At 39.5% G+C, this 14,749-nt stretch overlaps 1 protein-coding gene across 2 annotated transcripts in view; it reads left to right on the top strand.

The window, feature by feature from the left end:
• The window catches only part of DNAH6 (dynein axonemal heavy chain 6), a 249,696-nt gene that overhangs the window by 217,783 nt on the left and 17,164 nt on the right, over positions 1-14,749 (top strand). For both annotated transcript variants that reach the window (XM_046660053.1, XM_046660052.1), the window contains 3 exons: positions 1,452-1,590; positions 7,273-7,392; positions 7,944-8,065. In XM_046660053.1, the coding sequence (XP_046516009.1) occupies positions 1,452-1,590; positions 7,273-7,392; positions 7,944-8,065 (381 nt within the window). The remainder of the gene's footprint in view (positions 1-1,451; positions 1,591-7,272; positions 7,393-7,943; positions 8,066-14,749) is intronic.

Raw genomic sequence — 14,749 nt, 5'->3', positions numbered from 1 at the left:
TTTGTTAAAAATAAAGAGAATTAAATGAAAGCTTACAAATAGCACTGTGAAATGCTGAAGGCCCCGTTCTGTGTCTGAGCCCAAGTCGTTTTAATTCAGTCTCTGATCTTCCCTTGCCTCAGCACCTCACAGCTTCGCCTCCCAGCCATATTCTGATCTGACTGCAGAACACGATCACCTGGATGAATGCAGCAGGTTAAGTTCCAAAGTGTCACATTGATTTCCTCAGCTATGCCTCACTCCCAAAATCTGCTTCCCCCCGTACCCTGAGACTCTACTTCTGAAGTCAGCAGTCCCATTCTCTCCATCACTTACCACCAAAATTTCAGGATTATTTTTATTCTTCCTTCTTTACACATATACATTATATAGGTCACCAAGTCCTCATTTTTCTTGCAATGCTCCTCATTGTTCCTATTTGAGTGGGCTTACCATCCTTACCAGCTTCCTCCCTGTGCCTGGAGCCCCCAGTCCCGTGAAAGATGACCTTCAACTCTGCGCTACTTTCTCCTTCCCTTTGATCAAACCTCACTGCTGTGGTCTGGTGCCCAAACTGTGGCCTTGAACTTGAATTCTGACTCTTTGACTACATATCTCTAGATGGTGTCTTGATTAGACTGGCTGCCTGGTTTTCAAATGTGTGTGATCTACAGAGAAAGATCAGTAAAGAAAAAACAAAGACTAAAGATGCAAGATACGAGATAAATAAGTAAACAAGGTCCTGGAGGAGATCCGAGAGGCTGGGATTAGAGGCTCCAGGTGTGAGGGCCTTGTTCCGCTCACAAAAGCAGCTGAGATGAGGAGGTGGTTTAAGATTTAGAGAAATTTTAAGATCACGAGGAGGGAACACAGGACCAATCCTCTGGCATAATCATTAGTTTAGAATTAAAAAATTAAGGTGGGATAGGGAGAAAACAAAGAGAGGGAAGTTTGTCACCATGGGGAGTCAGGAAACAAGGATTATGGTTCTGTGTACTAGTTTTACAAAAGAAAGGTCACCATAGAGAAGTCAGTATGTAATCAGCACAGCATGCCATGCCTGAAAAGCCCGGCTGCTGGACAGACTCCTTAGCCCAGTAGGTGGTAGCTCTCTCCACCAGATGGATGATCAGTGTCAGTATTTTTATATCAAAACACTCTAGGTAGGATTTTCCTACTTTGATGGGGAAATATTTTATTTTACCATGAAGAACAAATGCTCTTTTGACAGGTCTGTCACATTTCCAGTAATGCCAAATTCTCTTTTGGAAATATGGCAGCAGGGCCAGTACTGGAGGAACAGGTGCCTGCCCTGTTTGGTGAAAGCGTAGCTGAAGCTGAACTGCGTGATTTTAACCGATTTTGCAGAATGAAGATGCTCCACTTCAATAGAAACCTTTGAGTTTTCAACATTTTACGCAAAATTAATTTTATGAAATTTTATTTAAGACTGTTTTCATTTTCCATTCTAGGAGAGAAAAAAGTTTGGCCCTCTTGGTTGGAATATCTGCTATGAATTTAATGACAGTGACAGAGAATGTGCTTTACTGAACCTCAACCTTTACTGTCAAGAAGGAAAGATCCCCTGGGATGCGCTGATTTACATTACTGGTCAGTATGCCCACACAGCCAGGGCATCCAGCTGTGTGCCACACACAGTTGTTGGTTTATGCCCAGCTGGCCCATACAAAGATAGTGTCCTCTCCCAGGGTTTGATGGTGGTGGTGATGATTTCTGCTATTCCATTTGTAAAGATAAGACCATGATAAGAACAGTATGAGAATATTTATACATAGAAAATGGGGGAGATGTTTTCTCAAATAATTATAGCAAAAACTTATACAGCTCTTACTACATGCCAAGCTCTGTTTTAAGCGCTTCCCATGAATCAGCAGATTTAATTCTCACAATAACCCTATAAGGTAAGAACTATTATATCCCTGTTTTACAAATGAGGAAACTGAGGCACACAGTGTACAAGTGGTGGAGCCAAGATTTAAACCCAGCCTCTAGCCTCCAGAGCCTGTGCTCTTAAATGCAGAAGAATCCGAACATTGATTGACCAGTAGATACCCGTTGAATCAGGTGTACTTGTGAAAAAGGAAAAAATATTTCAGGAATTACAATATTTAGCAAATATTAACTGTGGCCACATGGGCTCTTACTACCAAAATTAGATCAAACTTTGACCATGTAGGCCCAGGTAACAAAGAAGAGATTTGCACTGGGAAACGGGGGAAGGAGAGACCTCTGAAAAAGGGCAGAATGGGAATGGATGGTTCTCCTTGGTGAGTAAGGAAAATGGGGAACAGCAGAGAGGTATCAGGTGATCTAGAACGTTGAAAGGCAAATGAAAACTTGAAACACATTTGAGCAGAGGGCAGCGAAACAACAGTGAAAATGGATGAGGACCGGTCCCCAGGGTGGACCAGGAAGGGTGGGCCTGGAATCTGGAATTATACTCGTGCCTCTAGCCACTGGTGTGGGGCCAAGAGTGCTTAACAAAATGGTGCTGTTGACAGAATTGTTCTCTGGCACCCTCTACTTACCCTGAGTTTACTACTGCCTAGTTTTTCTCTCCCTTCCCCCACTCCTAACCCTTCACCTTTCAGGTTACCTCAATCTCTACTGCTGTAGAACCAATTGTGTTTTTAAAAGGATAGAAAGGAACAAGACAAAGATGGATCTGCTCTCACTACTTCTATTCAACATTGTACTGCACGTTCTAGCCAGGGGAATTAGACAAGGAAAAGAACTAAAATGTGTCCAGATTAGAACGGAAGAAGTGAACTTGTCTTTATTTGCAGAGGACATGATCTTGTATATAGAAAATCCTGAGGAATTCACAAAAAAAATAATAATAACTAGAAGTAACAAACAAGTTCAACAATGTTGTGGGATATAAGATCAAAACACAAAAATTAACTTCATTTATCTACATTGGCAATGAACAATTAGAAAATATTTTTTAAATTTCCTTCACAATAACATCAAAGAGAATAAACTACTTCGGAACAAATTTAACAAAAGAAGTGCAGACGTGCACTGAAAACTGCAAAGCATTGCTGAAAAAAATAAAGATGATCTAAATAAATGGAGAGACGACATGCTCGTGGATTGAGAGACACAATATTGTTAAAATGACAATATGCCCAGACTGATCTATAGATTTAACACAGTCCCTATCAAAATTCCAGCTGGCATTGTTGCAGAAATTGGCAAGCTGACCATAAAATGTGTATGGAAATACAAAGGGCCCCAAATAGAAAAAACAATCTTGAGGGGAAAAAAGAACAAAATTAGAAGAATTAAATTTCCCAATTTCAAAACTTACACAAAGCTATAATAATTAAGACAATGTGGTATTTCCATAATAATAGATGTATAAATCAATGGAATAGAATTGATAATCCAGAAATAAGCCCTTATATTATGATCAATTGATTTTCAACAAAGATGTGAGGACAATTCAATGGGAGAAGAATAATCTTTTCAACAAATGATGCTGGAACAATTGGATATCCATCTGCAAAGGATGAATTTGGATCCTTATCTCACACCATGCACAAAAATTAATTCAAAATGAGTGATATATCTAAATGTAAGAGCTAAAACTATAAAACTCTTAGAAGAAATCATAGAAGTAAATCTTCATGACCTTGGGTTAGGCAATGACTTCTTTGATATGATGCAATAAGCACAAGCAATAAAAGAAAAAGTAATAAATTGGACTTCATTAACATTTAAAACTTTTATACTTCAACAATCACCATCAAGAAAGTAAAAAGCCAAGCCACAGACTGAGAAAATATTTGCAAATCATATATCAATAAGGCACTTATATACAAAGTATATAAAAAACTCTTACAACTCAACATGAAGAAGAAAAATAATCCAATTAAAAATGGACAAAAGATTTGAATAGACATTTCACTAAAGAAGACATACAAATGCCCAGTAAGCACATGAAAACATGCTCAATTAGTCATCACAAAAATTAAAATTAAAGCCATAATGAGATATTACTTCACACTCACTAGGATGGCTACAATAAAAAAGATAGTAACAAGAGTCGATAGTAACAAGGATGTGGAGAAATTGGAACCCTCGTACTTTGCAATGTAAAATGGTGCTGCTGCTTTGGAAAATTTTTATAGACTTACCATAAGACCAGAAATTTCACTTCTAGGTATATACCCAGGAAAAATGAAAACACACATCCACACAAAAACTTGCACACAAATGTTCATAACAACATTATTCATAATAGCCAAAAAGTTTACCTGACTGTCCATCAGCTGGTGAATGGATAAATAAAATGTGGTATATCCATACAATGAAATATTATTCAGCCATAAAAAGGAATACAGTACTGTTACGTGCTACAACATGGATAAACCTCAAAAACTTTATGTTAAGTAAAAGAAGCTAGACACAAAATACCATATGTCGTATGATTCCATTTATATGAAATTTCTAGAAAAAACAAATCTATACAAACAGAAAGTAGATTGGTGATTGCATGGAACAGGGGGTAGAAATTGGGAGTGGCTGCAAATGGGCACAAGATTTCTTTTGGGGGATGATAGAAATGTTCTAAAATTAGATTGTGGTGATGATCGCACAATTTCATAAATTAAAAACTACTGAATTATACATGTAAATTTTATGTGAATTTTATGATTTTTAAATCATAGCTCATTAAAGCTGTTTTTTTTAAAGACAAAGAATAGGAGAAAAAAGGCAATGCTTTATCCAGGTGATGATATTTTCTAATGGTATGATTTTGGGTAGTCATTTATGGGTTAATCCAGAAAATACTTATTAGTACTACTATGATAGATGCTGGAAATACAAAAATAACATTGTCCCTGCCTACCAAAAACTCATGGTGTAAAGAGCAGAGATAATGAATAAACTATAATATGTCGTGACAACTGCCAAAATAGAAGTGTATGCACAGTGCTGTGGGAATTCAGGAGGAGCAAGTAACACCATCTGGAGGAATCTGGGAAAGCTCCACTGAGGAGGCACAGGTTGAGATGGGTGCTGAGTCAGCTGGGCTCACCAGGGAGAAGAGGCCAGAGAGCACACTGGGCAGAGAGAACAGAGATGCTAAAAGCCCAGCCGTGTCGAGGTGTGGCCTGACTGTAGACATCGTGAGTAGTTCCGTAGGGCTGGAACATAGCATGAAGAGGAGATGTGTACAGAGGGGAGCTTTATCTTCAACAAAACTTAAAAAGGTAAGCTGGGAGCACGTCCCGGAAGGCCTGTGTGTGTTGTTAATAAATTGGCCCTACCTCGTAAGCAGTAGTTGACAATTACAGTCTTTGAGGCTGGGAAGAGATGCAATAATTTATAAAGCTATAATAAAAGCAAGATGAAAGACTGAACAAGAGGATATAGCAACATCAGGGGGAGACTAGAAGAAGGGAGAATAAACAGAGAAATACTGAGGAGGCTTTAAATATGGGAGGGTATTTGAGGTCGCAGGGGAGTTTTATAACTTTATAGTGTGAGCTACAGCAATGCATAAGTCTGGGAGACAGATGTGAGCTCAAAGTGGGCATGGGCAAAGTCAAACCTAAGGCCTATCCACTTTATATTGGGCCATGCCTGAGCCAGCCTGTGGGGAGAGGAGAAAAAGAGAAGGGGAAGCCACCACAAGTGGACCTGCACTGAGACCCCCAGGAACTGTGATGTGGTGGCCAGGACAGGTGGTGGGCATGTATTCTGGACACCCTTCTCCCAAGGACCCCCTTCTGGGAAGATCAAACCCAGAAGACTCCTGCCTAAAAGTGAGTCCTCTCCCCTGAGTCAAATGGGAGCTCTCCTTGTTTATTCAGTCTGATCAAAAAGAAGGATAAAAATCTAGATGGAGAAGCACTAAGTCTGATGATTTGTAAGGAAAATATTTTTTACTGCTTCTCAAAATGCAGATATTTTGGTTTGAAACTTTTCTTTAGAACAATATACTTTAGGGTAACTCTTTCCTCTCACCACTGACTAACTACTGGAGTATGAGTTTTCCTGGCCATCCTCATTCCCAGAGACCATCACGCAATCGGAGAACCTGAGCTTTACATTCCCATCCAGCCCCAAAGAGCAAGAGGAGCTTCAAGGTAGGCCCAGGCTAAATGGACCTACCCCAAAGATTTAACCCCACTTTGCATTCCAAGACTTCATGGAGGGTGACTGAAGAATATTCCCAGGAAAGCACAGCAACATCTCTTCCCTCCCTCTTAGAATTGATAATAAAGAGATTCAGCTGCTTGACTATCAGCCTAGTACCCACTTCCCCTTCACTCTCCCTGAGTGGCTGATCCAAAGAGACTGACCAGAGGAGAGGGAAGATAGGTGTCCCTATGGGAGGTGCAGGTAAGGACATTGCTATCTTAGAAGAAATAAATTATTGAGGCTCCAAAGACTGAAATAACTTTCTCTCAACCAACCATCTCAGCTTGAAATAGAATGAAAAAAATTTCTTCCGGACTTAAAGGAAGAGATGGAGATGAAAATGGATGAATAGTTAAAGGATTCAGAAGTTGACAATGTAGAATCATAGGTAAAATCCTTCCAGGAACACTACAATGGTGAATAATGAATTGTAGCAATGGATCTGGAATTTTTCCAAGGAATTATATCAGCAATAGATACCATTCCAATGCAGAATAGATAGCATTCCTACTTGTAATTTTGGGATGACAATGGAGTATGCTGAAAGTAGCTTTTCTGTGGAAGGAGAGAGGAGATACCAATATTTTTTAATTCCCCATGACATAATTTCTGTCAGGCAAGTTGTGTCTTTCACCTTGGGTCTCTTTCCTCCTTAGCTTAATAGTAACAATTTACAAGGTATGTACAGAGTTTGGAAGCCTTGATGTAAATGTTTTGGTTCCATTTTACTCACTGGCCTCAAAAAGAAGCTGTGTTTCATGGAAAGTGTGTATGTTTTAGAATATTGCAGTCAATGATGGGAAAAGACCCAAAATCATTATTTTGAAGCAAAACACAGAAAGAAGGAAGAAACATGTAAATAGAGCTCAGTGGCTTTAGTTTTGGTTATTTGAGAAAAGCAAAATAATTAGGGTAGGTTATGTATACTAGTTTTATATCTACTTTGTAAACATTGACTTTTACTCTCATTTTGGGGGGTAGTAGAAGGAAACTCCAATGTGGTATTTCCACTTCCAGTACCAAAAAATTAGTATATAAATAAACCTATTAGAATTTGGGTATGCATTTCAATAAGAACAAACAATAATATGTTTTCAAATGCAAACTCCTTTTCAGGTGAAATTACATATGGTGGCAGAGTTACAGACACCTGGGATCAAAGATGCCTTCGGACTGTCTTGAAAAGATTTTTTTCTCCTGAAACATTAGAAGTGGATTATAAGTATTCTGAATCAGGTGAATGACATTTCAGTATTAAGGAAAATGTTTTTTCCAAGGAGTTGTTGACAGCATCTCTCAGTTTTCCATCCAGGAGCTCTCTGTGTCCATTCCTCAAAACCCAGTCCCCACGCCCACCCCATCCCCATGCTTGACCCCTAAAGCGGGTCTGGTAGTAAGAACACAAAGAGATATATTGTGCAGTAACCACTTTGAGTTATTTCTGCTTTAAAGTTGGTTGTCTCCTGCCTAAATGTGTTTGCAAAGTGGTATAAAGCTGGAGCCCTTAACAAGGCACACCTTTCAGCAGCACATCCCTGGATTCTCAGAGTCTTGAGATGTTCTGGAGGAGACACCCTGAAAAGGGTAGGACACTAATCAGATGCTCAAAGTCTCAAGGTAAAGAAACTAGACACAGCAGTGAAAGCAAGGAGGATGGGAAGAACAATCCCTTTTCTGGGGAGGCAGTGATTGTAGCGACCATCGGAACCAGGCAGAGAAGTACCAACCTTGGCGGCACAAAGCTAGTCTACTTGAGACATATTTGCCTTCTGTGTTTTCAATAACAGGCATCTATTTTGCACCCTTGGCTGACAGCCTACAAGAGTTTAAGGACTACATTGAAAATCTGCCTTTGATAGATGACCCAGAAATATTTGGAATGCATGAAAATGCCAACCTAGTTTTCCAGGTATGTGACCTGTCAACTTAAAATACATATTCATGTTATGTATATAAATTTTAAACATCAATATTCACCTCACTGGCTCTGTAAATTATAATATTTTTAAATAAACAAATAGAATGAATGTTTCACCTCAACTTCAGCATTTGTTTCCAATTTAGCCTGTCCCCTCCGGATCCTTCACAGAATCCCAGGATTGCCATGCATTTTCCTATCACTGGCCACCTACCTCCATCCCCCAGCCTTCTGCCTAGTCCATAATCTACATGCTACTCCACCGTAACATAGGAATATGGATGATAATCCAGAGAGTTCTTTCTCTTTTGCCTTTCTCCCTCCATGCTGGCATATTTGTATCATATTACACAAAGGTTTATGGATTCACAGATCATTAGGTTATAAAAGTGCAGTAACAAATATTCAAGGCAGATGAATTAAGACAACGTTCTTTAAAAGCGTGGTTCAAGGTCACGATACCAGACCACAGCAGTGGGTCCAAAGAGCAACTGGATAATTTTACTCCTCTAAGACCTTCTGAGGCTGCACTCTTACCCCAGGGCAGTCCAAGCTCCTCAGCATGGCACTCAAGGCTCCCCATGACCATGCACTTCATGCCCTTCCAGTTTCATCATCTGCCATGGTCAAGCATCTGTGAGTGACCCAAAGCCATGGAATGAGGTATGTCCCTGGAGGCCCTGGAATACTCTAAAGGTTGGGGACTAGGTTGGCCTCACGAGGCTGAAGGGAATCATCTTCCTTTTCAACTTAAGTTTTGCCCCTACAAGTGTTAGAGGGTAAAGTCTGCCTAGATATCAAGGAATCCTTGCCAAACAACAGTGGAACTTCCAGAGAAAGAGCCAACAGGTCAATGCTCTGACACCTTATGTCATATTCTCTGCCATTAAAATTGCTTTGCTATTCAGCAAGGAGTTAGAATAACATAGCTTGGTTTTCATTATTCTACTCTCAGGAGAAAAAAGAGGTGACCAAACCTAGTGATAATATTCACTCATGTCTGACTGTTGGCTTTGAGGTGGAGGGATGTGCTGGGGGTGGTGAGAGAAGGGAAAAGGGAGTGTGGATGTGCTACATCCCGTGAGAAATGCAGCACTGTTGGCAGAGGCCACACTCTCGGCAGTGTGTACCTGGGAGTGTAGTTTTTTGTGTTTTCCATTGGTTCAGAATGACTGAGAATGAGTTGGCAGGCATGTAGTGAGCACCGTGGTATGTTTTTCTGTCCAGCCTTCCTTCTTCCATTTCTCTGGGATAGCATATGCCCTGCTCCCACCTCTTCCCTTTGGAACAACTGCCCCTTCCTCATTCCATGAAATGCTGGTAAGACTTCCAACCACCCCCTTACCTTCACAGAGGTGGGCATGCGACTCAGGCCTGGCCAAAGGCAGCACTCCATCACCAGCCACTTGAATTGGTCCAGGGAGTAGGCACATGGCCCATGCTAGGTGAATGAGAGTCATCTCCTGAGATAGTATACACAGATGCTGGGACTAGAGAAGGGCTTTCTCTTGCCTCTGGAATCACTGGCTGGGAGACTATACATCTGCAGCTGTCTGTGGCCTTATCTCTCATACCTCCACACATCCCCCTCATCACAGAGAAGAAGCTCATCTGCCATAGGGAAAGAATGAGAGAACTAACCAAGCATGTACAGGACAGAGAGCATTAGATCCATTCATGCCTGAGAACCATGCAAGTTGTGGTCTCTTCTTCCCAGCTATATGAGCCAACATACAGCCAACACTTTCTTTGCTTTAACTGGTTTAGGTTAGATAATTCTGCCTTGTGCCATCACTAGAGTCTTTACACAAAAGATAGGAGCCAGCCGGTGGCATGGTGGTTAAGTTCACGTGCTCCACTTTGGTGGCCCGGGGTTCGCTGGTTTGCATCCTGGGCATGGACCTGCACCACTCATCATACCATGCTGAAGAGGCGTCCCACATACAAAATACATTACAGTACAAAACAGAGGAAGATTAGCAACAGATGTTAGCTCAGGGCCAATCTTCCTCGCCAAAAAAAAGATATAAATGATTCCTTCCTTAGCCCAGCAAACTACACTTACATAGATGCTTACTAGAAACTAGTAAAGAAAATTGGACCTTGACCTGTGCACATCAGTTGGAGATACAAGGAAGAAATTTGCCTGCCAAGAAAACAATGAGCATAAGTCAAGGGCCATCTGCATAAACTGTCTGTGGGCAAACAAAGATCTATTATCTGTTTTCTCATTAGAAGCTGAGTAAATGGAAAGAAAACACTAACAGAAGCTGAGTAAATAGGGAAAAAAACCCAACATACTGAAGAATAAAGGACAGAAAACCATCCAGAAGATGCAGACTTACCCTCTGCAAATCAACTGCTGCAGAAACCAGACCTGTCATAAGACCCAGCCTGTATGAAAGAAAAAGCCAGAACTTGAGAACAGGCTGACATGTTTATACAAAAGATGCTCTGAGATGTGTGAGAATGAAATATTTCAGAGAAACAAAAAATACCATGGCAGAATTAAAAACTACTTTGGAGGCTTAAAGACCAGAACTGGTATACAGATTATCACACATATGGTGTAGGGAGCAAACTTAATCAGCTTCCCAGAATGGAGATTAAAATGTCCGAAAACAGAAAATGGTGAGAGATGTTAATAGATATGGAAGATAGTGAAAAGAGATTCAACAAAACAAGAAGAAACAGGAGCAACAATTTTTTTGCTATGTTGAAAAGAAAAAAAAAAGTGAAGCTATGCCTGAACATATTCTGGCACAAGTTTGGAGCTACAATAATAAGAAGAAGGTCACAGTGGCATCTAGCCCACTCCATCCCCAGCCTCCTCCAAAAAAGGTATGGCTGGGCCACCATATTAGTCAGAATGGACTCACTTATGTTGCAGCAAGAAAATTATTCAAATCCCAATGGCTTAATTCGACAGTTGTGTTGGTAGGTTGATAGAGGGGCTCTGCTCCACACAATCACTCAGGGACTTAATCTAGCAGAAGCACTTATATTGTAGCTGCATTAACTAGAACAAATGGCCCCTTCATTCACTGAAGCACGGCAGGAGAGAGACTACAGAATTATGCATAGGCTTTTCTGCTGCCTCAGTCTACACAGTCCACCATCACTTCAGCTCACATTTCATTGGCCAGAATAGTCATGTGACCCACCTACCTGCAAGGGTATAAGAAACAATAATCTTTGCTATGCCCTAAAGGAGAGGAGAACTGGGAATGGGTGCTCACTAAAAGTCTCTAACTCAGTTATTATCATAGGAAGTAACAGCAGGCTGGCTGCACTAAATGTTTCAAGACTCTTCCATCCAACCAAGAAGTCAAGAACTAAAATGGAAAAGTCATAATATTAAGTGATTGGCACTGAGCAAGAAAATCAAACTATTTAACCATAGCATTAGATAAATAATTTCATATATGTCTTTAAGACATAATGACTATGTCAAATGTAATGTCTGAAAGACTGTCTATCATGTAATATATAATTTTAACAATCAAGATCTAAAATTCCAGGTTCTGAGCTCCTCTCACAGGTAAGTGCATGATGAGTGTTGTGACTGGGGTTTCAAAGCCAAGGACTAGAGATTGGAGAGGGATAGATTTGGAGGGCCCTAGACAATACCATGGAACATCCCACCACCCATTCTAGATACACAATTTCACACAGGCATCTAAACATGAAACACCAAAAGAATTACCCTCACAAGACCTGTGTGAGAGCTATATAAAGGAAACTTCTAAGAGGTTACAACAAATATACATGAGCACAATACTATGTTTCTGAATAGAAGAAAAATCTAGAAACATTGAGAATATTTAACTGACCTTAGAATAGGAATTTCTAAGCATAAAAAAGCAATCAAAAAATAAATCACATTAGAAAGAGACAATAGATGTGACTATATCAAAATCATAGAAAATTAAAAGACAAATGACAAAGCAAAACATTTGGAACCAAAATAAAAACAAAACCAAGAAAACGTTAACTATCCACACATAGGACATTTTCCAGGATTGATCACATGTTAGACCACAAATAAAGTATCAATAGGTTTTAAAAGATGGATATTATACAAAGTATCTTCTCCAAGCATAATGGGATAAAGTTAGAAATCAATAAAACTATAGTAATCAAAGCCATGTGGCACTGGCATAGAGACAGACACATAGAGTGATGGAACAGAATAGAGAGTCCAGAGATAAACTCTCACCTATACGGTCAGATAATTTTTGACAAGGGTGCCAAGACCATTCAATGGGGAAAGGACAGTCTTCTCAACAAATGGTGCTGGGGAAACTGTATATCCATATGCAAAAGAATGAAGTTGAACCCTTACCTGACACCAAATACAAAAATTAACTCAAAATGGATCAAAGACATAAATGTAAGAGCAAAACAATAAAACTCAGAAGAAAACATAGGACAAAAGCTTTACAATATTGGATTTGGCAATGATTTCTTGGATATGACACCAAAGGCACAGGTAACAAAATAAAAAATAGACAAATTGGACTTGGTAAAAATTTTAAAATTTTGTGCATCAAAGGCACTATCAACAGAATAAAAAGGGAACCCACAGAATATTTTCAAATCATATACCTGATAAGGGATTAATACCCAGAATATATAGAGAACTCCTAAAATTCAACAAAAGAACAACCAGATTCAAAAATGGGGAAAGGAGTTAAATAGACATTTCTGCAAAGAAGAAATACAAATGGCCAATAAGCACATGAAAAGATGCTCAACATCACTAGTCATTACAGAAATACAAATCAAAACTACAGTGAGACTCTACATCATACCCATTAAGATGACTACTATCAAAATAACAGGAAAAAACAAATGTTGGCAAGGATATGGAGAAATTGGGACCCTGTACACTGTTGGTAGGAATGTAAAATGGTACAGCCAGTGTGGAAAACAGTATGACAGTTCCTCAAAAACAAAAATAGAATTACCATATGATCCAGCAATTCCACTTCTGGGTGCATACCCAAAAGAACTGAAAGCTGGGACAAGAGCAGATATTTGTATACCCAAGTTCATAGCAACATTATTCACAATAGCTAAAACACAGAAGCAACCCAAGTATCCACCAATGGATAAATGGATAAGCAAAAAATGGTGTGTACATACAATGGAATATTATTCAGCCTTAAAAAGGAAGGAAATTCTGCAATATGCTACAACACAGATGAACCTTGAGGATACGATGCTAAGTGAAATAAGCCAGCCACATAAAGACAAATACTGTATAATTCCTCTTACATGAGGTAGAATGGTCAAAATCATAGAGACAGAAAGAACAATGCTGGTTGCCAGGGGCTGGGGAGAGGGGAAAATGAGGAGTTATTGTTTAATGGGTATAGAGTTTCAGTCTTACAAGATGAAAAGAGTTATGGAGATGGATGGTGGTGATGGCTACACAATATTATTGGTGGGCTTTTTTTTTGTTTTGGGGAGTTTTTTCTGAGGAAGATTAGCCCTCAGCTAACTGCTGCCAGTCCTCCTCTTTTCTGCTGAGGAAGACTGGCCCTGAGCTAACATCCGTGCCCATCTTCCTCTACTTTATATGTGGGACGCCTACCTCAGCATGGCATGCCAAGCGGTGCCATGTCCACACCCGGGGGAACCCCGGGCCGCCGAGAAGCAGAACGTGTGAACTTAACCACTGCGCCACCGGGCCGGCCCCTATTGGTGTTTTTAAAACCACTGAACTACACACTTAAAAATAGTTAAGATGGCAAATTTTATGTGTATTTTACCACAAAAAAATGGGAAAAAAAAAACTATCCTTATTATAGAATTATCTCCTATACATCCATAATAAAAAATACAAAAACATGTAAAATACATGAATAACTTATAAAGATGTAATACAGATGGCCAATGAAGACAGTTTTTTGGGTTTTTTTAAAGATTTTATTTTTTTCCTTTTTCTCCCCAAAGCCCCCCAGTACATAGTTGTATATTCTTCGTTGTGGGTCCTTCTAGTTGTGGCATGTGGGACGCTGCTTCAGCGTGGTTTGATGAGCAGTGCCATGTCTGTGCCCAGGATTCGAACCGACGAAACACTGGGCTGCCTGCAGCAGAGTGCACGAACTTAACCACTCGGCCACGGGGCCAGCCCCGTGAAGACAGCTTTAAAGTGTTTAACTCTGTTAATCCTCAAAGTGCAGGACAATGAGAAACTATTTTTACCTATTAAATTTGAAAAGATTTTTTAAGGAATGATATCAACTCTTACAAAGATACAGAAAGACAGGTCGTCTGATACACTATTGTTTGGGATGTAAATTGACACAATGTTTTCAGAAACCAATGTAGTAATACTCAGTTTTAAAATATTCCTTTGATAATATATCATTTAAAGAATTTCAAAGATAGTGGGTGAAATTCATATACAGATAGTCTCTTCACAGACTTCTATAAAATCTAAAAACTAGAAATGTTCAAAAAAGCAGATAAACAACTATATCCATTATGGTGCATTCACATCGCCTAGTGCCCCACAATCACTTAAAACATGTTTTATGGAGATTTTTCAGTGATATGAGAAGATGTTCATTAAACTGAAACAGAATGAATACTACATAAATTGCATGGTCTCAATTTTTTTTTAAACTACATGCACATATACACAGAAAACATCCAAGTGGATGT

The sequence above is a fragment of the Equus quagga genome, chromosome 5 (genome assembly GCF_021613505.1).
Source record: "Equus quagga isolate Etosha38 chromosome 5, UCLA_HA_Equagga_1.0, whole genome shotgun sequence".
Classification (NCBI taxonomy): Eukaryota; Metazoa; Chordata; class Mammalia; order Perissodactyla; family Equidae; genus Equus; species Equus quagga.
This window is presented reverse-complemented; position numbering and strand designations above follow the sequence as displayed.